The sequence below is a fragment of the Gadus morhua genome, chromosome 12, assembly GCF_902167405.1.
Source record: "Gadus morhua chromosome 12, gadMor3.0, whole genome shotgun sequence".
In the NCBI taxonomy this organism is placed as follows: domain Eukaryota; kingdom Metazoa; phylum Chordata; class Actinopteri; order Gadiformes; family Gadidae; genus Gadus; species Gadus morhua.
In genome coordinates, this window is record NC_044059.1 from 22,742,341 (window position 1) to 22,768,648 (window position 26,308).

A 26,308-nucleotide genomic window follows, 5' to 3' on the forward strand; every position below is an offset into this window, starting at 1 on the left:
TTCCAAATAGATTCTCACGAGGAAGCCAGACTAAATTGTTTACCAAAAGAGCGAAGCCAATTCATTTCCAAAACGCGAGTTCTCTGTCCATTGCAGTGAGATCTACGTTTTTTTTTAAATCACAGTTTGAGGTCAAACTATTGAATCGACAATAAAGGCGATCAGCATTCCAAAGTATCAGACAACCGCCAGGGATTACTGCAATTACTCAATCAACTCAAAGCCCTACATTCAGGAGGCAGTACTGCACGCTAGCCCGTTCCTGGAGAGAGTAATGTGTAAACAGCCTGAAACAATACAATGAATAGGGGTGGTCGGGTCTCCGAGCCCCAGTATTTCTGCTGACAGTGCCTAGCCCCTGGCAGAGGAGCCTGTTTAAAACCCTTGGCTCAGCTGGAGCCTTCACCGATAATGTAGCCTCCAGTCTCTCTCTGCGCCTCACCACACAACCCCTTTTTGTACTCTTTAAATCCTTCCTCTTGGTGACACCAGGAGAAGAATAGGTGAGGCAGAGAGCCAGGGATGAGAAGGGCATTAGAAGAGGAAGAGGAGAAGAAAAGAAAAAAAAGAGGATGGAAGGTGTGAAATTGATTTCTAGATCCCCTGCGTTCCCCCGCTTTCTTAAAATGGTTTCACTGTTGGGCCCGGTGGTCTGAAGAGCGGTGCTCAACAGTGGGAAGAGAGAGCTAATGTCTGAGGGACAGAATGTGAAATGTGCGTTTCAATTTCTCTCTAATCACACACACACCCACACACACACACACACACACAAAAAGGCACCCTGGCATGCACAGCACAATATGCCATTATGACATTTTTATATCTGCTCTTCACTTTCCATTTCCCTTTATTTTGAATTGCTCTCCCTCTGCATCTCCATTCCTTCCCTTTCATCAGGTCAAGATGGATTTATGGTTGTTTACTCTGACATCTGCCTCCATCCCCTTCCTCCATTTTCTATCCGACTTCCACTGCTCACCTACATGTAAAGATGTAGCTTGTGTCTCCCCTGCACACTCTCTCTCCGTCATTCTCTCTGACTCCATACTCAATCAGTCCTACTCAATCAGTACAATCCCAACCAATTTCGGGCAAAGTGGACGTAGTGCTTGATCCAACGTTAAACGGTCTGTTCGGTAAACCCTCGGTTCAGTAAGCAAACCAGTGTGGGTGACATGATGCGCCTCCCGAACGTGACGGGAGTGATTGGGTGTGCATTAGAGGTTAGAATATAGGACAGTCATTTGGACATGTATGCAATAGCCCAGTCGGAAGTGACGGAGAACAGACATGAATTTGTAGACCCAGCGAATGGCCTGCTTGAATGCAAATAGGGGTTGAAGCATCATTCGGTATCCCTGGTTAGACAACCAAAAAGACGTCTGAACGTGCATACACGATACACGGTTTGTTTTGACGGAGGCACGAGCAATGGGCAGCCTCTAAGAATCAGTGGCAAAGGTTAACACCATGCTAATATCATATATGGTGTTATGATGTATCGCATCGTATATTCTTCGTCTGCATCCAGCAGGTCTGACCTCTCGCGACCCGACTGTCCTTCTGCAATAGATTCAATTATCTTTCCCCATCATTGAGAGCTCAAACTTGTTTATTCGCTCCCTTCCCTCGCCATAACTCCCCCAAGATTAAACAGGATCCTCTGCGTGTGTGTTGTGACTATTTTGAGGAATCCAGAGGTCAACTTGCCATCCGTGAGCAAGGGCCTGATAAACTGCCTACACCAACACCTCCACCCCCACACACAAAATGTGTGTTAATAAAAATAACCTATAACAATTTATTATTGACAAGTGACATTAGTTTGTGCTTGTATGCATAATGCATATGGGACATATCCTTGCATATGACAGACTTTATGTTACATTTATGATACATGATAATTAAATGTTTAGGATGGTAAACACATGCTGTTTTAGCCATCTCCATCACCCATAACAATGTTTGTAATAAGAGATTTAAAAACATTTTGGCAGTGCCTTGATCGTAGAAAACATGTTAGTTACTACTTACTATCCATAAATCATACTTAAGCTGGTATTACTTTTTCATTTCTTACCCGACAAACCGTTATTCAGTGTGATTGGTGCTAAAGACGTGCAACGATGGGTTTCATTGAATTCCACACACTTGCATAACATGTTGCAGAGTGCCCTGCTCAAAGCACCACAGTAGTGACTGTTTATCGAGTGTTTAATGTGTGTGGCGAGTCGGTGCGGGGGTGTGCACACGGCGTACAGGACACTGTGACCCCAGTCAGAGGTACCAACCAATCACTGCAGAATTACTGCGGCAAATTTCAGCAAAAAACGAGTTTGACGGTAGAGGGGGAGGGCGAGAGAGAGAGATGGAGAGGGAGATGGAGAGGGAGAGAGATGGAGATGGAGAGGGAGCGGGGGGGGGGGGGGGGGGGGGGGGGGGGAGGAGAGAGAGATGGAGAGGGAGAGGGGGGGGTGAGAGATGGAGATGGAGAGGGAGGGGGAGAGGGAGAGGGAGGGTGAGTGAGCTGGAGATGGAGAGGAAGAGGGAGGGGGCGAGAGGGAGACGGAGAGGGAGATAGGGAGAGGGGGGGAGAGAGAGGGGGAGAGACAGAGGGGGAGGGGGGGAGCAAGCCGGGAAGCAGAGAAGAGACAAGAGACGAGAGGTGCCAATCAATACGAGACACATGGATAAAGTGGACATAGTGATAAAGAGTGAGAGTGATTAAAGTGATAAGGAGAAATGGAGGATAGAACGTGAGGAAAGAGGAAAGAGCCCCCCCCCCCCCACACACACACAGTTCTTTATTTACCAAGTTATTCTCACAACGTTTTATGTGAATTGATTATATAATTATATGTGCCCTGCGGCAATGACAATAAGCCTGCTGAGAGAGACGGAGAGTGAGCAAGATAACGAGAAGGAAAACGGGATAAAAGAGGGAATTGACTGGCATAGTGATAATGAAAATCCCACTTTGATGCTCACTCAGGACAGTGGGAAGGGAAGGGGAGGGGAAACAGGCAGTGTGCCGTTTGCTCCTTGTTAAGCACTCCACAATGACTGGCTCTTTGACTAGGAGACGCGAACATGAACGCATTCATCAAATCATCCTTCGAGGAACGTTGAGAGGCCCATAGCGTTCCTTCGTGGCGCTAGCTGCCGTCCCCGGGAACCTCTCTCCGGTGAGTAACGTCGGGTTAGAAGCCTGTGACGAAGAGGCAGCAGACGACGGAGGCTACATTGAACCAATTAGGTGCAGCGTTTGAAGAGAACATTGCAGGCTCCGCCACGACCTTGCCGTTAAACAACGCCCTTGCGAAGCCAGCAGAGGATAGGGAGAGAAATCAAAAGGTGGAGCCTGAGTCACGTTCAGCCCTGGCTTTTCCCCCGTTGTCTCTGCACATTTTCCTGTGTGACGAGACTGAACAGGGGGGAAATAAACCCTGGTTCATGCAGCCTTCACCCTAGGGCGGCAGTAGCTCAGGAGGTAGAGCGTGTTGGCTGGTAGAGGGTTGCTAGTTCGAACCCCAGCACTGTCGAGTTGTCCCTATGCAAAGCACCTAACCCTGTGAATGTGTGGGTGAATGGGTGAATGCTAGGCAATATTGTAAAGCACTTTGGGTGGCCACTGGTTACAAAAAGAGCTATATAAATGCAGTCGATCCTTGGCCCCAGGTTGGACTTTATACAAGTAGTATTGTGCTTTATGGCAATTTGTAATTTTTCACATGCTATCAGTAGTCACGTTTCCATTTAAAAAGGTGAAGCGAATCTTTAGAAAGGTCGCAAAAAAGAAATTCGAATTAGGTGCGTTTCCATTCAGTGGTTGGAGCGGATAACTACATTCCAGGGCTTGTCGTATCCTTTTGATAACATCCTCTCTTAGGTCCTGATATATAGTGGAATTGCGTTTTCCATCTATAATAGCTGTAATGTTCGATGAGAGCAAGGAAAAGTTTTACCTCTTCAGCGGTCCACGCGTATCTATTATTCACATTGGCCAACAGTTCCATGGACGTATTTAAAGGATACATTGTACATATTTATAATTCGAAATTCGCCCCAGCCTTTATACCACAGATACTCCAGGGTCTATAGCATATAACGGCGTTGTCTGATTAGTTTAATTCATTTTTAACAATTTACCAGCTCTCGTTTTGAAGACTAATCACGCGCCATTAGTTTCAATGGGAATCGCGACGGTCTATACTTTCAACATAAGGTGTACTTATTTATACTTTGAAATTCGCCCCAGCCTTTATACCACAGATACTATAGGGACTAAAGCATATAACCGCATTTTCTGATTACAGTTTAATGCATTTTCCACAATGTACCAGCTCTCGATTTGAAGGCTGAACAGACAATTTGACTGGAATTACTTAGTAGGTGTCCACATATCAGGGATTAATGGACACGATATAATTAAAGGATATGCAAACATAGACATCCTATATCATATATATATGATATAGGATGTCTATGTGTACAAACGCTTATAAATATATATATATTGACGCTACAAGTTGATGTCGGCAGGGTTGCTATGGCCGGTCGTTATGTGGAAATCGGAAGGACGTTGTCAGTCCTGTGTGTTCAATGTTCGCTACGTCTCAGCTGTTTCAAAAAGTGTGTTTCCATCTCCCATTTTGCGCATTTACTCTCTTTCGCATTTCTCAAAAACCACCTCAAGCGAGCGGATAAACTTTTTGACGAATTAGGGGATTTTTATGCAAAATTTTGGTGTTTCTATCACCGTTTACCGATTCCATACTTCAAAATTTGCATAAAAATCAGGGGGATGGAAACGCAGCTAGTGATGCTTCTTCCTGATCCGGTGTGGCTACATTACCCAGAATAACTTCCCTCATATCTCACGTCTTTCTGAGCTGCCAAGGTGTTGGCGGATTTATCCCAGTACTGATTAAACTCTTTTTTATTATCCACCATTGCAGCGATTCAACGATCATAATCAAGTGATAAACTCTCTGAGTGGGCGATCTGCAGAACAACATTTTAAAGGAAGAACCGATCGCGTGACATAAGCAAATATATGAGTAAAAAAAATAAAAATGGAACTGGTGAGCTTAGCTTAGCATATCACTGGGCAGAGAACACGTAGGCTCCCAACATAATCAATGGCCCACCAACACTTCACTGCACCATCAACTATCTGGTTAACCTTTGAAGTAGTTTTTGAAAAGGGCATCACGTAGATCCTCAACGGACGCTGATGTGTCCGGGCAGCTGTGGTCCGGGCTACAAGCGCACAACTTGCACATAATAATATTCTTCTTAATTTTGCACAAGTTAGAATTTATCTATTGTTAATATTACTTATTTGAATTTGACATTTTTTTTCTTTTCCCTTATTGGAGACAATCGCAATTTCGATTCCTGAGTTTGTCCGGCACATATTTTGGAATTGAAAATGAAGCAGCTTTATTTCCAATTCCAAAATATGTGCCGGACAAACTCAGGAATCGAAATTGCAATTGCCTTCGAGTTTCAACTTCAAGCCAGTCAGGATTGGATTCTCGCGTGATCCTGCTCTTGTGTGCCCAGCCGCCTCGCAGGACAACGCAGCACTAGGAGACAGACCCCCACTTACTTCTCCGGCTCATCGCCGCGGCTGCCCTGCTTGTCGGCCTCCTGATCCAGGGACGAGGAGGTGCTGCCTTCGCGGCTCACCCCGCTGTTGCGCCCGGGGCTGTTGTCTCCGGATGTCCTCCCCCCTCCACTGCCACTGCCACCACCTCCTCCTCCTCCTCCTCCGCTGGTGGGACGGGAGACGCATGCGGCGCCAGCGTCGGCGTGCTGCTTGAGCGTCTGCAGCTTGGCCAGAGGGATGATGTCGCAGGAGTGCGGCCGGTGCCACACGGTGCGCTGCGTGGCCGCGTTGTAGTAGTAGAAGCGCGAGGTGTTGGGGTCGTACAGCTCCCACCACTGGTTGTCGCCCGTGCGCTTGATGCGCACGCCGGCCGGCGGGTCCCACACACACTCGCCCGTCAGCAGGTTGGCGTACATGCGCTCCCGCGTGCGCGGCTCAATGATCTCCACCCACTCCAGCCTGTAGGCGGGAGAAGAGGTGGGGGGTTATTGGTTTAGGGGTGGGTCAGGAAGTGGATGTGTAAAGACCCAGCAGGGATAAACGGATGGAGAGAGATGGAGGGGAACGAGAAGATGAGGCTTGCAAAAGGAGTTTATCAGGGGGTCGGCCCACCAGCGAGCAGCAGCGATCCCAGCAGCAGAAACCGTTGCTTTGGGCTAGATCTGATATCTATCTTTCTCTGCGTAGATCTATGTCTACCAAAACATGACTTCCGTTCTCCCCCGAGCACGACGAACGACAACGACGACATCATCAAGAGGACGTTTTTCGGAATATCGAAAACATGTCATTTCCATATCTTTTTAATTGGAGACGCTGCAGCGACTTTGTCTGAAGAATTTACCGCAAGACCAGGATGCTCCAGAACGGTAGTCCCGTCCTCTCTTGCCGATACCGGCACAATGGAGGCAGGTCGGGAGATTGACACATCATGAGAAACTCATCAGAACACCTGGGATTGAGGATAGGACTGGGTGATCTTTACTTTTAAAGTACAATGACCGATAGTGTGTGCCTTTTTTGGGGTTATGTTGACCTTGTATGAGGCCCTTGAAGCTGCTGTAGGCAAGATCTGAGAGTGGCAAAGAGAGCAGAAAAGAGCAAGATTTGGAAAACATACAACCCAAAATGAACACGCCCTCCCTCTCAACTCCCTCTGCATGTTTCTCTGGCATTGAAAAGTTTTGTGGAGCTATGATAACGCTGCGTGTGTACATATTGACAGGCAGGATGGATTACACACAAACCTATCAGGGAAGAGAGGACCTGATTGGTCAGAAATGGCCCGGGAGCTGTGTTAAATCGAAATAGTCTCATACAGAGGCAGGCGTAGTCAACCAGGTTACAGATTACTCACACTGTATTTCACTCACTATAGCTGACGAATGGCATTTCTAATGAACTGCACTCAAATTATAGTTCTTAAATCTTACCAACAGCACCTTTAAAGCCCTCAAGCCTAAGTAAATAAATAAGCAGCAATGGTTGCAAATGGGCTAAACATCTAAACATTTCACTGGCGTGTGTGAGGGGTAAGCTTTGGAGGACCGCCAGTTCCCATGATTCATTAGTCCTGCTGGGAGCTGCAGGGCTGGGTCACACAGCTCAACGCCAACACACACACACACACACACACACACACACACACACACACACACACACACACACACACACACACACACACACACACACACACACACACACACACACACACACACACACACACACACACACACACACACACAGCAAATGAGACTACATTCCCATGCATGTCCTACTAATAGAACACAGCAGTTTTGCGTGATTAAACAAGATACAATCTGTGATGTTAATGCAGAGTAACACAACAGAAGCACTCCGACAACAATCTCATTGAGGTTCACAGCCATGTTAAAAATGATTTTCTTCAAAACAAAGCTCCGCACCAAGATCATGCTCAACCTCAAAATACACTCGTTACAATAAAACTTTCAATCCAAAGCGTACACCGTTTAATTAGGATCCTACTGGACAGGTGATTTTTGAATAAGAGAAGATGAATGAAATTAATGATTTAAATTGCTTCAATAAGCACTCGAATAAATTAGGCAATAATTTATTAGGTCATTTCAGATAACAGCATGCATTACTGCTGGTTGGACTTGACACAGCCAAAGGTAATGCGGTAGGTCAAATAACAGAGAGAGAGTGTGTGTGTGTCTGTGTGTGTGTGTGTGTGTGTGTGTGTGTGTGTGTGTGTGTGTGTGTGTGTGTGTGTGTGTGTGTGTGTGTGTGTGTGTGTGTGTGTGTGTGTGTGTGTGTGTGTGTGTGTGTGTGTGTGTGTGTGTGTGGTAACGTTCAGCAGGTTGGTTTGGTTTGATTAACTGGCCATCTGTCTCCCCCTCTCTCACCCCCTGTGAAAAGCAGGTTTTATGGTGCGTTTGTGTGTCCATTGTGTGAGAGGCTTAACGGAGCCTCAATCTCAGCCCTGCCAGTGATCCTACCATAACACTCTTAAGTGGCTGATTGAGTCTTAACAGGAGCGGATGGGATGGTTTGGACCCCTGAGCCTTCAGCACTGTTCCTGATGAGCACTAACACTGACTAATCAGACTCCAATTAGAGCTGGTGAATCTTACCCACAGCGCCTTCAATAAAATATGGTAAAAAAGTGAACTGCAGATTTCTGTTGTATGATATTACGTGAATTATAGGTTTAAGAATATTGTAGCTCTCTTATTTATGATTAGCTCTCTCCACCTGACATCGGATGATGTGCACTGTCTAAATATGCCTGGAAGTTTGTGAGCAGGCAAGTAGTTTTGTGTATGAGACAGTGGACTATGTCGGGAGTGTGCGCGTTCGGTTATGTCAACACATTATGATCAATGCACGAGGGCACATGTATGAACACACACACACACACACACACCTACTTTAGCATATGAGGGAACACTTAAAACGTGTACTTCAATAGGTCTGCATTTATGTATATAGATCTTGATTCGACATACTGCTAATTTTGATAGATTTTCTACATGATGTCTTTATTACTTTTGGCACATTTTGGCTACATAACTTGACCCGTAACTCATATTATATAGTGAACAAGCTAATTTCCATACATTATAGCCCTGCAAAAAAATACTCAATTTATAAAGCAGAAGGCTGGTGGAAAATAGACTAGCAACAGCAAGTACCCATCCTGGCCTAGCCTAAGCTTTGCAGAATGTGCCTTTTTACAGTAGACAGGGGATTTGTATTGGATTGATCAACACAGTAGCTCAACCAGTGTTGAACATTAATTATAAATGAGGCCATTAAAGTATTAGTATTACAGATTGTTCATTCAAAAACAAAATGTACGACAAGCCCTACTTTAGAATCTTGTATAGGATGGGGAGCACATGTGCTGCAAATTCAGATTAATGATAAGTCAAGTATTCTCATTGCATCTCATGACATTGAGCACACGGGTGGGCTCATTGTTGCCTTTCAGTGACATTTTCTGTTTATATTGTTTGATGGGCACAGTTGGAGTCCCCAATTGCTTCATTACATGATGTTAAAACAAGCTTGATTAATACTGACATTGTGCTACCCCACCCAGCACAGCACGGTCTGAAATTCTGCATTCAAGTATGGGGAAACGTGTAAAAGTTATCAATTAATGAGGAGCAAACGATACACTGTGTTAGTATTCATATCAGGACAGGAGTTGTTTCAAAATCACATTAGAAAATAATGCAACTGAGGAAACAGTATCTTTCACGATTTGGAAATTGCACTCCCTCATATTGTGATAAGTGATATGAAATCAATACAGTTTCCAGCCCTAGACGGCACCAAAAGCAGACATCGCATGACATCACCTGGCACCATCTTAGGCCAATCATAGAGCATTGAAAACCAAGCGTCGACACATTGGAGCCAATGTCCATGAGGTTCAAAAGTGCTAGCTAATAAAATAACTAGCATGATGAGAAGGAGAAAAGAGAAATTATTAAGCAGGGTTGGATTGTACATTATCTAGCCCGGGAAATGTTGTCCTCTCTCTGGCAGAGTGCTGGGCGCATAAGGGTAGGGCCGGCCCCCTGTGGGGTACAGGGAGAGTGCAGGGAAGATTGGGTTTGGTTCTGGGGGGGGGGGGGGGGAGAGCTTGGCGGGTGTGTGTGTGTGTGTGTGTGTGTGTGTGTGTGTGTGTGTGTGTGTGTGTGTGTGTGTGTGTGTGTGTGTGTGTGTGTGTGTGTGTGTGTGTGTGTGTGTGTGTGTGTGTGTGTGTGTCTGTGTGTGTGTGTGTGTTCCCTAGTATGTGAGAGTGAGTGCCTGAAAGCAGACGGATGAAAACATGATTGCATTACATCCGCATAGTAGACAGTAAAGGTGGTGGACATGTGTTTATTATGCACTATACTACACAGGCCCCCCGTCCGTCTATACAATAACAACACTTCTCAAGCTTAGGACTCATGCCTAGCATACACTTCAAACAGAGGCAGGTTTTTTCATTTGTGGATACAACGGATGCATCTTGAGCATCTCTTGTCCAAAGTGCTAGAGCCAATTAGTGCCAAGCCTGTTTGTGTTCCCCGGGGTTCTTGGGGAGTAAGCAGATGGTTAAAGCTTTGTGCTTCAACATGGCTAATTAGAATGGTAAACTTACTTCCTAACTGAATGGAAAAAACAAAACCCCCCAGGGTTGTTTGTTGGTAGATCTGTAGAAAATGACTGAAGGGGTATTTTTAGACGGAAAAAATCGTAAAACCCTCATTTTCAATTGGCAAGGAAATCTAGGCTTGGATGAAATTGGTGAAATGATCCCCCACCTGTCAGCATCCTGGCCCGAGTCTTACCAACCCACCAATTAGTGGTAAATATGCAGTTATATCGACTGTACAAAAGGTTATCTTACGTGTTTGTTTCATTGTTATTGTCACTAACTTTATCAAACTTGAATTACAAATTGATTTGGAAATCAAAAACAACTACATTAAATACTTGGATTGAATTCATGCCCAAAAAAAAAACCTACATTTCGACTCATTTTATACACAGTCAGATGATCAACCCATAATCAATTAGTGGTTTAAAATATGTGGTTGCACCGCACACAGTTGCAGGCCAGGCAGGGTGTGGGATCGTCCAGGGGAGAGGCGGATCAAACAGCAGCAGATGTCCCTACATTTGTTTCTGCGTTCTTCCTCTGAGCCCAACACCACCAGCGAATTCTTTCATCGGTATAAACAAAAACTGTTCTTCATCTCGATAACTGCCTCACAGAGAGAGCCTCGCCGGGCTCCGCTCCTTTCTCGTCACACAGGGGTGTAAAAAAATAATAATGAAGAAATGACAACACGTCGTCTCACAAAGCCTCTCCTGACATAACTGGTACAGCTGAGGCTAATCGCCGTCAGCATCAGCAGCCAACTCTGTGGTCTTCTTTTGGCAGAGCCGTGTGTGGGATAAGGACACAACACACACACACACACACACACACACACACACACACACACACACACACACACACACACACACACACACACACACACACACACACACACACACACACACACACACACACACACACACAGTGTTTTGGCTTTACACAAGCCCCCAAAGTAAATCCCATAAGAAAATCAAATGTTCCATAGGCTTCATATCTGGGCCTTATGCTTTAGGGCTGCACTAGTATAATGTACATCTGCAGACCTGGTATTGACATGCGTCAAAACAAAGTGCTGGGGCTCGTGGAACAACTGCTGTTCCCGGGTACTGCGTTGGAACAACTGCTGTTCCTGGGTACTGCGTCCCAGGACGGCAGCTCACGGAAGACAAGCATTCCACTCAGATTACAGCTGCCCCCAGTCTGTCAAGAGGCCGTTGACAGAACTGTATTAAAGAAAAACCAAACCCTAAAACAGCTTATTTTTTATGAATAGTGGGTAACATGGAAGCATTATGGATTTATCCTGGTCCAAATCCAGAGTTAAACCCACAAAAGGTTTTAAAAACATTGGACAAGATTTAAATAGAATCAAACTGCCTTTTAATAGTGACTGGCAGTTTTGGGTTAGCAGGTAACGTTAATCAAACGTTAAGTGAAAATAATGTGTCTGCCGGTCATGCCACAAAAACAGGCTTCTTTTACCTTTGTGGATAGTGTGCAGGCCTAGCTTAAACAACGGTGTTTCATTTTCCACTCACAGATTTCAGCCAGCCAAGCCAAATGATGGCAAGCCCCCATGTAGCAATGGTAAAGATTGTGCAGCAAAACAAAAAGGCATTTAGTTAATGATAGGCATTAATCAGTAAGCCGACAGATATCAATGTTGTTATCCTTTGTGTATAATGGCTCTTATGTCCATTTTTAGGGTTAGGCCTGATGGATGCAAACACATGCATACTATAAAAGCTGAATCAATGATTTGACATTATAAATTATAGATAATATAATACATCTATTACTGTAAGTGTTCTGTAGTGCTAATGTTAGATAGCCAACCAACTTAAATGCGTTCTTCAATCTTCATTTTGGTGGCATTTGACACACAAGCAGCTTTTTATCCTGTGTTAGTCAATGCTGGCAGTAGTATTAATCAATCAAGCAAACATAATTAAGCCACCTTAATAAAGTATGTAACACAGGCCCTAGTCCTTCTAAGACACTTGAGATGTGTGAAATAGCGTTCTGCATAAACATACAGAAGAAAACAATTAACTTTTTTACTTTGCAGTTAAGTTTTAATGATCATTTTAACAAAATGCTTTTGAAAAAAAAAAAATTACCATTAACACAAACATGAACTCTTTTTTATGAAGCCTTTTTGTAGCGCGATACCCATCAAATGCACAATTGAATAAGCAGTTTCCCAGCAGCGTGGGTGAGATAATCTTTGCTAAAATAATTTTCAATTCCCCATGCAGGCTGGCTGGCAGGCTGGCAGACTCTTGCCCAGGCCTGGAGACGAGGTCTGATTACCGCAGCCCACAGCGTCCCTATCTCCGGGCTGGCTTTTTATCTGGAGTACTGGAGGTGGTTCTGGATCCTTGACCCGAGAGTAAGGCCCAATCCCATTTCTACCCCTTCCCCCTTCCCCTTCCCCCTTACCCCTTCCAAACAAGGGGGAGGGGTAAGGGGAAGGGGTAAGGGGTAGAAATGGGAATGGGCCTAAGCGTGTACGAGTCCGGAGTAGAACTAGTCAACATTTGAGGTGTTGTGAATTCTCGAATCTCTTACAATTCGATTGGACAATTCTTCAGAGATGCACTTATCAGGACCAGTGTGCCTTCAAAGCATTTTTATAATTTCATAATAACAAAGGATTTGTGTGCCCAGGGTTGCAAAGGGGAGTTAAATCCCCTCTTAAAATATAAATTCCCTAATAGAATTAGGGGATTTTTTACAATTTAAGCATAGGGTTAATACCAACATTTAAATCTAGATTGTGCAACATGTTCTGTTCAAAAGCAACAAAATTGAAGGAGAATTGGGAATAGCTGCAACTAAGTTTTATTTGGAGGATGGGTCATAAGGAATACATGTTCAGAATGCATGTTTTAATTGGGCATATTGAATTGGGCTTTTGGGGATCAATGTTCAACAATCGATTACCGATATTGGTTGTTTCGAGTTCATTTTAGTGCACATATTGATGAGATGAGGGGTATGTTCTAGTAATTAAAGTAGAATTGCCTACTTATCGAGGTTTTGGATTCTTTACCAAAATAGAGTTTATCGAAGAGCGAACATACACAGGGCAGGTAGGTAGGATTGGGTTCAGAAAGACAAGACACGTGTTCAAGTAGGTGAGTCTGATCACAACCTTTGAGAGATGTGTTGGATAGAACCTGGACAAAAGGATGGGCAAGCTGGACACACTTGTCTAGATAAGGGATGAGCATTTCTATATGTGAGTGAGTACTCCATTCAATTATTATTACCCAAGTACTCCCCAAATACATCAAACAATGACAATAGGGTCCAAAATGAATAGCGAAGCGAAGACGGGGGAAGGCGTTAGGGTACGCCTACCTTACTGTGCATCACAGCACACCGTGCTTTCCTCATACATCTTCATCACCATCGCGGTTCTTGCTCGTCGCCATAATCTTCTGCTAAGCAAACGGCCTCCGCCAACGGAAGCCGTCTCCTTACACAAAGCTTATCTCCAGTCACTGTTTTCGTGATGAGCGTGCTAATCTTCTCTGAACTAGTGGAATTACAACGGCGTGTTTCTCACGCTGCTAGAAAATTAGGTGATGCAAGACTGCCCGTTATCTGTTTCCACCGTTTTCTATTTTTTCTTAATGCGCAAATGGTTAAGCAACTAACTAGGGGTTCTATGATAGGTTTAACGTTGCACACTAGCTTGCACGGCACATTCAGTTAGTTTATTTTGTTGTGATACTTTCATACATCACTCTTATGCCTGGGTGCCATTCTGCATGTAACCTTAGATAGTGATGTTTGACAGTTACATAACTGCAATTACTGATTTCCAAATCGAGGAATCATCTCAGGACTCAGGGCCCATCCCTAGTCTAGATTAGGACAAGGATGTATGAACTGCCTACGGAATTCTTGAAAGATTGGATTCTGTCACTGCATGCAATCATAATTTAAGCTTGTGAAATCGCGCCCGGTCGATCACTGCTAGTCCTGGGGTGGACGATGGAATGCAGGTGGCAGATGCTTTAAGGGCCGAACAAGTCTCTCAAATTTAGGGAGGCATTTGGAAACGACCGCCCCATCAACATTCATTTTAGAATATGAAACATTGGTTGCCCCTTCACCACACCTCCAACATTTTCTGCTCCTCTAAGCAACACGTTCTCAGATGAATGAATTGATGGTTGTGTGTGTATGATCTAGGAGAGTAGGTTTTCAGAAAGCGGGAGAAAGAGATGAGGCAAGGCAGATGAGATGGACGGAAGGCAGAGGTGACCAGCATGCGTCATTAGGTCAAGACAACAATGGGTCACGGTGAATATCGAGTGTACACTTACCGCTAAACGTTTTCTTTACAACGTGTAAGTGTTCTGAGCCATAGGGTTCTCTACTCAGGATGGGCTATTACCCTATAGCTTCAACTGATATACTGGGCTGTGGAACTGAGCTCCCTTGTGATACTTTAATGACGCTCATTAGCTTAGATAGCCCATACTGAGCAGGTAGCTCAGTTCGTCTGAACACTGCCATTAAATGATGTGACCTGCAATGTAGCCTTCTTTTTCCAACACCTGCTTGTGTCAACGACTACCATATAATCTATCTAGAGGGATATTTCATAGAAAAAGGGTCAATCACGCCATAGCTAGCATGAAATGTCCTTCCGCAATAACATTGTCCTAAAATGTAGACATCCGGATGTGCATCATGTTCAAGTATGTTGTTCCCTATGGCGAGAATACTTCTGGGTACGCGTTTCCATAAGGCCTAAAAAAAAAAAAAGTTTGGTTCCTGTTGGTGGTCAGTTGAGGTCATGGGTAGGTAGGGAATTTATTTTATTTTTTTATTTTATTTTTTCCAGCGGCAGCGAATGATAGGTAGGTTGTTTTCATTTAAAAACGAGAAAATTCGCTCATCCTTGTACAGAATGAAGAGGTGCTGTACCAAAACGTAATTTCTGCGATGAAGTTGTCCTAAAAGAATGGGATGCTGGTGAAACACACACACGTGAGGTTAATGCATATCTGGGAGTAAGACAGATGATACATGCTTAGCATTGTATATATATCTTACATGTGTATGTGATCTCATTCTCATGCACACCACAGAGTACACAGAGAGGCTCCTACAGCCCAGTACTGGCATTTGTAGGGCTTACAAACAAAAGGAACACACTCAAAGGAAAAACAACAGGTGGCTCTCTCTGCCAATAGGCTTCGAGTCTCTGTCATCCCCCGTTTCTCTCATCATAGTCCTCATGGGTCACTGCAGCCCCATGACCAATGGGAAAAAAAAAATGAGAGAGTGAGTGAGTGAGTGGGTGTGTGTGTCAAACAGAAAGAGAGATTAGCCACTGTTGAAAAAAGCAAGGAGATGCGTAAGACTCCTAAGAGATCACATAGAATTCAAGAAGTCAAAACTTGCAATCAATCGACTCAAAACGTAGGTTCCGTGTTTTCTGCTCAGCACGGGTTATGGTTGGATCATGTCAGCGCCCTTTATGCATTGACCTGTACCAACTAAACAGATGAAAATACATGCAAATATATTTTGCAAATGTATGCCGCGTACTGCGGCATACATACAAATATATTTTGCAAATGTATGCCGCGTACTGCAGAAGCTGTTAATGAGGGGAAGTAAAGGATGGCAGAGGAAGGGAAGAGCCATGCTACTACTTTGGCCAACAACAATACGAGCCCACTGGGCTGGGCTGGCGAGGAAACAGATCCTTGACGAGACGTCAGGCCCTCCTCAATCAAAGCTTTTTACAAGGCAGCCGGCTGGCCTGGACATCTGGTGCCCTATCATGTGTCCATCCCCCATGCCGACACCACACCCCTCGCTCTCTCCATCCCCCGGTCTGTCCGTGTCCCCTCTGTTTGGCTCTATAGAGGATCCCACTCTGCTAAAAGCTTCCCTTTTCGACCAAGGAGGTTTTCTACATCAGTCTTTTTCTCCAACACACACACACACACACACACACACACACACACACACACACACACACACACACACACACACACACACACACACACACACACACACACACACACACACACACACAGAGAGACAGAGAGACAGACAGAGAAGAGGCTGAAGCAGTAGGGTGTGGGGGTAGGGTGTGAGTAGGAGAAACAGGGGGAGGGAATGCTATTCATCTAGTGGTGAAGGGAGCACCTGCACCCCTTGAAAACACCGTCCGCCCCCTTCTGCACGGCCATAATAAACTCCATCAGTAAGCCCGTTGCAGTGGATCCCACACGGCAGCCATTTCATGCCAGTCCATTGATTGGGAATAGGTGCTCTGTGTATGCCACAAGCTGAAGCTTTTTGGAGATCAATAAGGCGCCACAAGCAACAAGCCACCACAAAGCCCGCAAAAGTCAACAGAGAGATTTCCTACTAACTCACAGTAGGTGTATTAATAGCTTTTTATTTTTGGTATTTTATGGTATTCTGTGATGCACACATTTAATTTAAACCTTTTGGAGGCAAAGGATCTAGGTCAACACAATGCCATCATAGAGCTAATCCCATTCCTCCATCCCTATTTCAGGAAAGCCAGCAGAGGACATCCAGAGGAATTGAATGCACCAAGCAAACACTAAGCACCCTCACCATCACCCACAAACCTCCTTGTGATTTGACCCCCAGCTCCCTGTCAAACAGCCATTATATCCCGGAACAAAAGATTGGTTTAACGCAGAGGTTTTTTCATGGCACTATTGATCCTAGAGACTAGCATACACATCGAACCAGCTATATTTGTCAACCAAGTGGTAAAGAATCATGTGTATTCATTTCTCATGACTCAATACCTGGTCTATCTTATCAATATGAAATTGAAGATTTTGAGCAACTGATTATCAGTATTTGTAAAGATGGGGGGCTTGACATGGTCTAATCATGGAACATTACGTTCAGACCATGCAGCAGAAATGGTGCCAGTAGTCTTTCGTCTTTTGCACCATTCCTACTGCTGGGGGGAAAAAGTTTAAAGTACACTTCAGAAGATAAATGTTTGCTTTATTGCCATCTATTGTTTTTATGAAGTAGCTGTTCACCACCACTAAAAATAAAATATAACTTTATGATGGAACCGTAAAATTGCACACAGCACCACTGCAGGCATGTTGGTCGATATTCATATTCATCAGCAGATCACAATTCCTATGGTATTACATTATTTTACTGGAAGAGGGAAATCCACACTGCTCTGACTTTTGTTTCAGGCTAGTTCAGTGACGGGCATGAACAATGAATTTAAAAGGAATTACACTTTAATCTTGACCGATTTTGTAAAAAGCAAAGCTCTTTTCCAGAAGTAACCGCTTAAAGCTACAGCTGTGGATTATAAAAAAGGCAGCAACAACAATAGCAAGTACTGAACAGCAAAAATGGTCAGACTATTTAAATTCTTCCTTTCTCTTTTGACACATTCCGTCATAGAAATGAGTATAATGCACTTTGGTGGACCATTACAGTGCAGCAGCCTGCAGTGGGCTGGGCCTTACGCTCTGTGTTGACGGGTGGTACCTACCTATGGGCCTACATTTCTCCTGCTCCCCTTAGTACTGGTCCCCTCTGCGCCGCCCCTCTCATTGCCTCCTTTCTCTCCATGCACTTGTGACCCTAACCAGATTCTAATAGGGGGGAAATTATTCCTTCTTGGCTGAGCGGCTCCAGTACAATGTAGGCCCTTTCCTTCCCTCCTTTCACCCACCATTCTGCTTTGTTTTGGAGGCCCATCTCAACTTAATTAGCTCTAATCGGCGAGGCTAGGGAAGCCCAACTCTGGCGGGAAGATGAGAAGGAGAAAGCAAGAGAGAAAGAAAGCAAGAGGAGAGGAGGAGGATGGCTGTCTGGCTGATCGGTACGTTGGCGTCGGTTAAGCGGGGGTAGTTGAGTGTAACACCGATGGATCTGCTTCCGGACAGAATGCCTGGGAGGCTCAAGATACCAACAATTTATTCATTTATTTCAAAGTCTGTTTTGTTGGTGACCTTCCAAGTAGCGGTTGAAAATATTAGTTACACAGGCCTCCTACTTACCGGTAGGGTTTTGTTTGCACTCATACTGATTCACTAATAGTTATTTGCTCTCTCTCAATACATAAATGCTAGGGGAGAGAATTTGGAGAAACCAGCCAGAGGTATATCGATTTTTAACCACACGCAATCCCATCACTTCAGGCCTCTCTCCAAAACCACTCCCCCCCCCCCCAAACAGGTGAGACGCTCGCTAGCTTTAGCAATAGTTCTGCCTAGCCCCGAAGAAGTCTCTGGTCTTGCCCGATGAGTTCACAGGCAGGGCTCGTGGGTAGACAGGAAAGCCATCCAATCTTTTAATTTAGGGTGAATTAAAAGATGGGACAGGATTATTACAGGCTTGACAGCTACAGATAGCATATGTTTTCCCTTTTTTGACAGAGATTTAGATTTATCAATTGCCGTCAAGATGTATACAGAATTTCAACAAATATGACACAAATAGGGGAAACATCTGGCATCTTAAAAAAAATGGCCTACCCTAGTTTTAATAAATGAACAGATTAGGTTATATTTGTATTGCATAATAAATATGGCTTTTCATCAGTATTTGATCTCCGCTGCTGGTTTCTGAAGCTATACCTTTGTTTCTCACCTCCCCTTGACCACTGTAACCCTGCTAAACTGCCTCCGGAGTTTACAGGAGGTTTTCCCCTACCTGCTGTTCAAAATGCAGCACACTTGTTTGGCTAGAATCCAAACAATCCCTGTAATACCTCATCTGCACTGATTGTCCTTTGTACAATTGATTTTAATATATTGTGTGTTAGGACACGGGATATCCCACATCATCTATCCCATATGAAGTCATGGCCTTACATCCCCTGGCAGGGCTCGGATATCAGTCTGCCGTGGACTGAACACTAATGGAGACATTCAAGTATTTTTTGTCAGGGCTCCAACCCTCTGGAGCAGTCCCCTACTGGAGGCAAGGCTCATTCATTTTAATCACACATGAATGAAAGAAAATGTCATTTTATAATGGCACCGTAAAAATTGCATTGCAACACTATAAAAATATTAAGTAATCATCAGTAATCATTCAAGCTCTCCATTGATTATCATTCACGACACCTTATACAGTAATTCGATTAAATTGATCTCTATCGATATCCTGTAAAAAGCCATTCCTGTTAAATACCATCCTGCCCTGCCCTACTTCTAAAATAGCCCTAGGCCCATTAAGGCCAGCACAAAAACACGAACAAAACACGTGGCATTGTTATAAAAATACATGGTCCCAAATGACCACCACGCTGACCTTTCGCAGAGCAGAGGTTTTCCGATGGTTGGCAGGGGGCGAGGCAAAGCCTGTACCTTGGTATGTCCACTGCATGTGTTTGAAAAGACCCCGTTTCCAAGCATAGAGGTACTGATTGAGGCCTAAAAAATGTTTTGGTTTGGTTCCGGTTTCCAACCGAGTCAATTTATGTGCGACCCAAATTATTGTATGAGCTTGAAAAAAAATTATAAAAATAATAAATAAAAATTTGCAAACTATAATTACGTTTTCTTACAGCACCTCTTCATTCTGTACAAACCGGATGAGCGTATTTTCTCGTTTTTAAATGAAAACAACCTACCTATCATTCGCTGCCGCTGGAAAAAAAAATAAATAAATAAATAAATAAATTCCCTACCCATGACCTCAACTGACAACAAACAGGAACCACATTTTTTTTTTTTTAGGCCTGACCACAATACATGGCCCCCTATTAATTCAAACTGATGGGAAATTTATTCTGAATCTGGTATGCATTCATCTGCATTTACTGAGTGACTTGGATACCTTGTTTTTGTTCAAGCGGTTTCCTTGAGCTGCAGTCAACCAGTGTATTTCTCTTGGGTTTGGGCCAGGAATGCAGTACCCACGTTGTCCACCGTAGCCAGTAGGTAACAAACTCTCCCCTTAGACCTCGGGGCATGGTCCTTAGTCATGCAACCATACCACACATTCCACCCATGCATTGTTCCCAACATACTTCACTAGCTGGAATCGCAGGAATCTACCCATTGAATCCCATTTGGTTCCCAGCTGGGGCTAGGGCATTATCCACCCCCACCCCACCATCACCCCCACACCACCCACACACACAACCCCCGACCTCCACAACCTCTTCCTTGTGCTCTTCCCCCTCTGACACCCTCCAAAACTGACCCGTCACAAGCTACCGAGACATTCCCAAATAGCAAAATCCAAACGTACTGCATTCAAGACATACTTAATCTAAACACCATTCCTGGTAACACAACATCGGGTAATATTGTCGTCAACGGTTTAACATTTTTGTTAACATAACTATATAGAAACTATATATAGCCTAGGCCTGAATTTATAAATATTTGAATATTTCCTACTTTGGCCAATACAAAAGTTTGTTGCAGATTCATATGCAACAAATCAACAGTAAATGTAAGTTTCTGACTCATTTAATGACTCAATTACTGTGTTAAAATGGATGGATTTCTTGCCAAAAACAACAAGGTTGCAACAAGGTTCATTTTACTTGCGTTGTAAAACTGTATAGGGCTGGCCAGAAGACGTCACTAACACGCACTCGGATAAAAACTAATTCATGGATATCTTTTCCTAAAAACAACCTGAGCATTTGAATACTGAATTTAGATTTGAATACATACCTAACGATTGAAATTCGGGCTCCGCACTAACTAAAAGAGTTTGAATACAGATCCTTTTACAAACTCACACCACATCATCTGTGCAAGTGCTGGGAAAAAATGCTTCCATGGGCTAGCAGCAGATTAAAGACACATAGCCAAGCCGTTATACAACACACCCTCTATAAAGAGATAGCCCTAGATAATAACAAGGCACCATTTGGAACACACACACACACACACACACACACACACACACACACACACACACACACACACACACACACACACACACACACACACACACACACACACACACACACACACACACACACACACACACACACACACACACACACACACCATCATGTGATAACCTCCATTGAGCTTAGAATTCATCAGTCAATACATCCACAAAGATACAAAAGTGCAGAAATGGGATTAAAAAAAAGTAAAATAGGACAGGAAACTGGGGGGAGTGATCACATGAAACATTGTTATGATGTGGTGAACTCCAATGTTCGTTATGCCTTAGTACCCATGGAACAACACTGAATCAGCAGCCATCAACTACATTGATGCATTTTGTACCCCTCTCTCATTCTCCCTCTGACATACTAATAAACCCATGCATGATTCATTGTCGCTTTGTTTGACCTCAAGCAACCTCATAGCTATTCTAGCTTATTCACACTCCCACTCCCACCAAAACAAATAAACACCCCTCCTTCAATACTGACAGTGTTTGATCTCCCCTGTGTAAATTAATATTGACCGAAGAACTCACCGTTGAGTCCAGGGGAAGTACTTCAGCTCAGCACGGCTTTCGTGACGCATGCCATCTATCTGGGCTGGTGCCTAAGGAAAGGTTGCTGCCAGCCAGTCTTGTGATACATAATGTAGTGCGAGTTCTCACTAAAAATAGCCTTATAAACTATTCTCCTGGTGCACCAAGAGTCAAATTAAAGTAAGTTAACAAGTACCTGTTCAAGTACTTCAAGTGTGTTTAAGTGTTCAAGGCTTTGACGTAAATGGACCCAAAGGTAGTGCGATCGATCTCAAAGAATCCATGTATGGGAGATTTGGGGTATTATGATTTGAAAACACCAGCCTAGTTTCTAAATAACAGTAAAAATAATAATAATAAAAAACAGTTCTGCCTTTTATTCCTTCCATAATATGAAGAGGTAGCACTCACGGAATACATTTTTTTTTGTTGTTCGGAATTTCATCAATAACTTAGCATTTATCTTTTCAAATCCCACACCTGTACTTCCGATTCACAGGTGGTGGTTGTTGGCTCCCTGGGGCTTTTTGGGAATGTGGTGGGATGATCTGGACCCATCTCAACACCCACAGACTATAAATAACAGTAGTAGCTGCAGCCGCCGCAGCCCACGGCAGTACCACAAGTAGCAAGGAGAACTGAAGCTGCTAGTAGTGAATACATTTATTTGTATACATAATATTTGGTTATGATTATTAGAGGCTGTTACAATTTAGATTAATACAATAATGAGTTTCTTATTAATTATTTGTTATCACCTTTTAAAATACAATCTCATCTACTTGGCTATCTGCCAATCCTCCACACAAAGGTTATTGGCTATTCTCAGGTTATTCTCAACGTTGGGCTACTAACCCCAAAGCCATCTGACTGAAGGTCAGCCAAGGACTGAAGGTCAATCTGTAGAACTCTCTGACTGTATGACAAAATAATAAAATACTGCATTGATGGAGCACCCCATTACAATTGCTTTGGCGCACAGCCCTCTTTCAGCTACAATAACAGCTGTCCGGTCTTCCTCTGCATATAAACATAAATATGCTCATCTTCTGTGTGGGTGTGTGGTGCATTTGAATGACATGTGTGGTGGTGGTGGTGGTGGTGGTGGTGGTGGTGAAGGGATTAGCTGCTCCCCTGAGGGTCGATAGTCCTTGGCTCAGCTTTTACTTAAAACAAATCTTGGTGTACGCTCATTGCAATCGTTCCCCTCCGAAATAACCAAACGTGAGCCAAACCATTAGTCAAATGGCCTCCCCGAGACAAACATTTGACTGAGGCTGCAACTCGGGATGATTTGAATTGTCCTTTAATAATTGTGTCCATGTTATAATCGCCTAAAGTGACATTGAAAATGTGCTTGCTATGATGATAAGTATTTATTTTATGATATCGAGGTCATCTAATAAATTCTTTGGTTTTCTCCCTGACCAACATCATCGAGTTACAGGGACTGTTGGTTCAAAGACATGAATTGAAGGCTGAAGGGAGAGAGCTTCTGCGTGTCGCGCAGTCTGCGTTTGTGCAGATGATACAGGGCGGTAAATGATGGGGGATGAGAAGTGGGTGAGATTGTCTCCTAGCAACAGTGTCCTGCTGCAAATTGTGTGACCCCTGGGGGCAGCACATCTGTGACGTGTCTGGAAAACCAAATACCTGCAGCAGACAAACAGCCACAACCAATGATTGCAAATAGCATTACACAACAACGATATCCGCCACACGTCAACATTAAATTAGATCTATAAATGTGAGCAGGACCAATATGTCATTGCTTGGCGATACAGATTGATTTTCTTCTTCATCATGTCCTGACCTCATCAACAGTTCTTATTACCATGTGTAAAATCTGCCATTTTAAATTATAGTGTAATTCATAATCTGCCATTTTCCCGGAATCCCTTGATACCGATAGTAGAGGTACCTGATGACTGAGTCACTGAGCCGCTTTCACCAGTGCGGTTATTCTCTTAATAAAGTATTAATTATATAATTCAGTCAGGCAGACATTTAGTAGGAAGTCTGATTACTAGCCGTAGCCGCTCTATATTCGACTATTTAGTGCATTTGCCCGGGCGACAACCATATTGATTATGGGCAGAAGCGCTCGGGGGGGGGGCTGTGTGTGTGTGTGTGTGTGTGTGTGTGTGTGTGTGTGTGTGTGTGTGTGTGTGTGTGTGTGTGTGTGTGTGTGTGTGTGTGTGTACCCTGTGACCTCCCTGCCTCAGGGACATTTTTGACAGTAAAGCGATAGAGGAGGAACAGCACACTACATCCTCTAGGGTAGCTCTCTCTCTCTGCCTCCATTTGCTGCCATCCTTGAACATGCCAGACCAATCAGGAAGAGGAGCATAAGAATGATGGATCCAGTGTTTCCCACACATTGACGAGACTATGGCGCCCCGCCATAGTCTAATTTCGGCCGCCATAGTCTCTGCGTGCACATGAATTATTATTATTATTATATATATATATATTTTTTTTTTTTTGCTCAGACGAAGTTCGTGTCGCTCTCATTGGGAAAAAAATCGCCACATAACAACCCCCCCCCCCCCCCCCCCCCCCCCAATAGTCTCCAAAATTTCTGGGGCATGATATATTTTCAGCCACCAATTCAGAGTGCCAAGTGCAGCGGAAAGCAACGTGCTGCGTTGATACTAATCTCGGCTTCAGCAATACTATTGTGTTAGAACTGGTGGTATAGTAAGTTGCATTTCATAGAGCATATATTAAACAGTTACTATATTCTCAGTTATATACATGGAGGCCAGCAGGCACAGATGGTGATAGACGTAAGAAATAAGAAAATAAGAAAAAAGCCTCCCAATTATTACTTTAATTATTAATATATACAATAACATTTGTAATAATAATAAAAAATGAAAGGTTACCACATTTCACCTGCCGTGATTGCTGGGGCTTGAAAGCTTGATATGTGCCTTTAGAATGACAGATATCACAGGGCCATGAGGACCAATCAATGGTGGACAATGAGTGGAGGAGAGCTCAGTTCAGTGTCCGCATTGTCATATAAATGACTTCATTTCTGCAGCTGGCTTGCCCTTCCAAAAAGGTTCTCCCGTCTCAAGCCACAAATCAAAGCCCCAAAGATTCACTTCAGCCATTACTGCTATCCTTTAATAGTTTATGTTTGACAAGCTGTTTTATATCCACACAGTGTGAAACTATGATAGCATTTCATGGAACTAAGAGAAAGCTAAAATTATTTAGCAAGGATGTTAACATTTACATTATGAAAACGTAAGGACTTTATTTAACAATAGAATATGTAGTGACCCATATTAGGATTGGCCCCTCCTAATACACAATCAACAGCCAATGGCAAGGAATTGCAGCATTTTAGCCGGTCAGAATGGTGCTCAACACATTCATGACTGCGACAGTTGCATTGTTCCGATACTGCAGATGCATGTTGGAATTGTCAAGTAGTGACAGAGCGCTCTAGGGATTCAAGTGATACTAGGCCTGTCCTGACATTATTCCTCGTAAATATAGGCCTATTGGATTGAATAATAGTGAAACATTTTGACAGCCACCTACTGATCATAAAGGCTGCATTGCAGTGAATCTATGCTATTCTGGCATTCAATTACATAACCGACTTATGTTCGACCTTCAGAACAAAACAATTTATCTGTTGTAAGTCACATTGATTTTAAAAAGAGAAGGCATCTTTCTAACACTGTACAAAGGGATATTATACGCCTCTTCCAATAACAATAATTTTCCTCAATCAATGCACTTCTATTCAGCAACATGAAAAAAGGAGGAAAAGATACATAGTCCAAATATCTTCCGCCAATGAATCTACCAACATCTTCCATTTAAAACCTGGCCCTACCCGTGAACTGGATGCACATTAATGAGAAGGTGACTCGCTGAGCCCATGAGGGAGCAGGCTCAGTCGACTGCCACTAGCGTGGGGGATACATCTTGGCAGCGGGTCGGTCCGCAGGGGACGCAGCAGCGAGGACTGACACTGTTTACACTTCAGTTTGTGCCTTAATAAGATAGGCACGCAGATGAAACACCTACGCCTGGCAACGTTTTGTTCCGCATAGTTGTGCCATGATGTGAAGTGACGGAACACATTAAATCACACACACCAAACCCAGCCACAGCAGACGACGGTGAATCATGATGTTCCAGGGAGACTCGAGGCCTATTAATACTTTATTTTCTACACCCGTCCGATCTGAAAACAAGACTGGAGGACTTTCTGTGGAGTGGTTCTGAACGACTTGACCCACCCGGCCGAACTCCAGCCTGCAATGAGAGGCCCCATCGATGTCAGCCGCAAAGCAAAAGCACTTTGCTCCTCTTGCCTCTCCGATCCTTCCACCGTCGCCACAGCTCCTCCCTCGACCCCATCTGTCCCACTGCGGCTAGTAACCTTATGTTACTCTCTTTTATTGTAGCAGAGGGTGAGCCCCATAACTGCCAACTGTGAGCACACTTTAGAGTGCCTCATGACGTCCCCCATGAGCCACCGAAAACATGCCCTCATACACCGGAAATGCCCGGCTTTAGATATCAATCATTCACGGAGTCACACAGCAACAGGAGAGAAG

General features: G+C 43.9%; 1 protein-coding gene across 1 annotated transcript in view; it reads right to left on the minus strand.

The window, feature by feature from the left end:
• The window catches only part of arhgap39 (Rho GTPase activating protein 39), a 46,190-nt gene that overhangs the window by 13,456 nt on the left and 6,426 nt on the right, over nucleotides 1-26,308 (minus strand). The window contains exon 2 of the mRNA XM_030372043.1: nucleotides 5,615-6,073. Coding sequence (XP_030227903.1) covers nucleotides 5,615-6,073 — 459 coding nt within the window. The remainder of the gene's footprint in view (nucleotides 1-5,614; nucleotides 6,074-26,308) is intronic.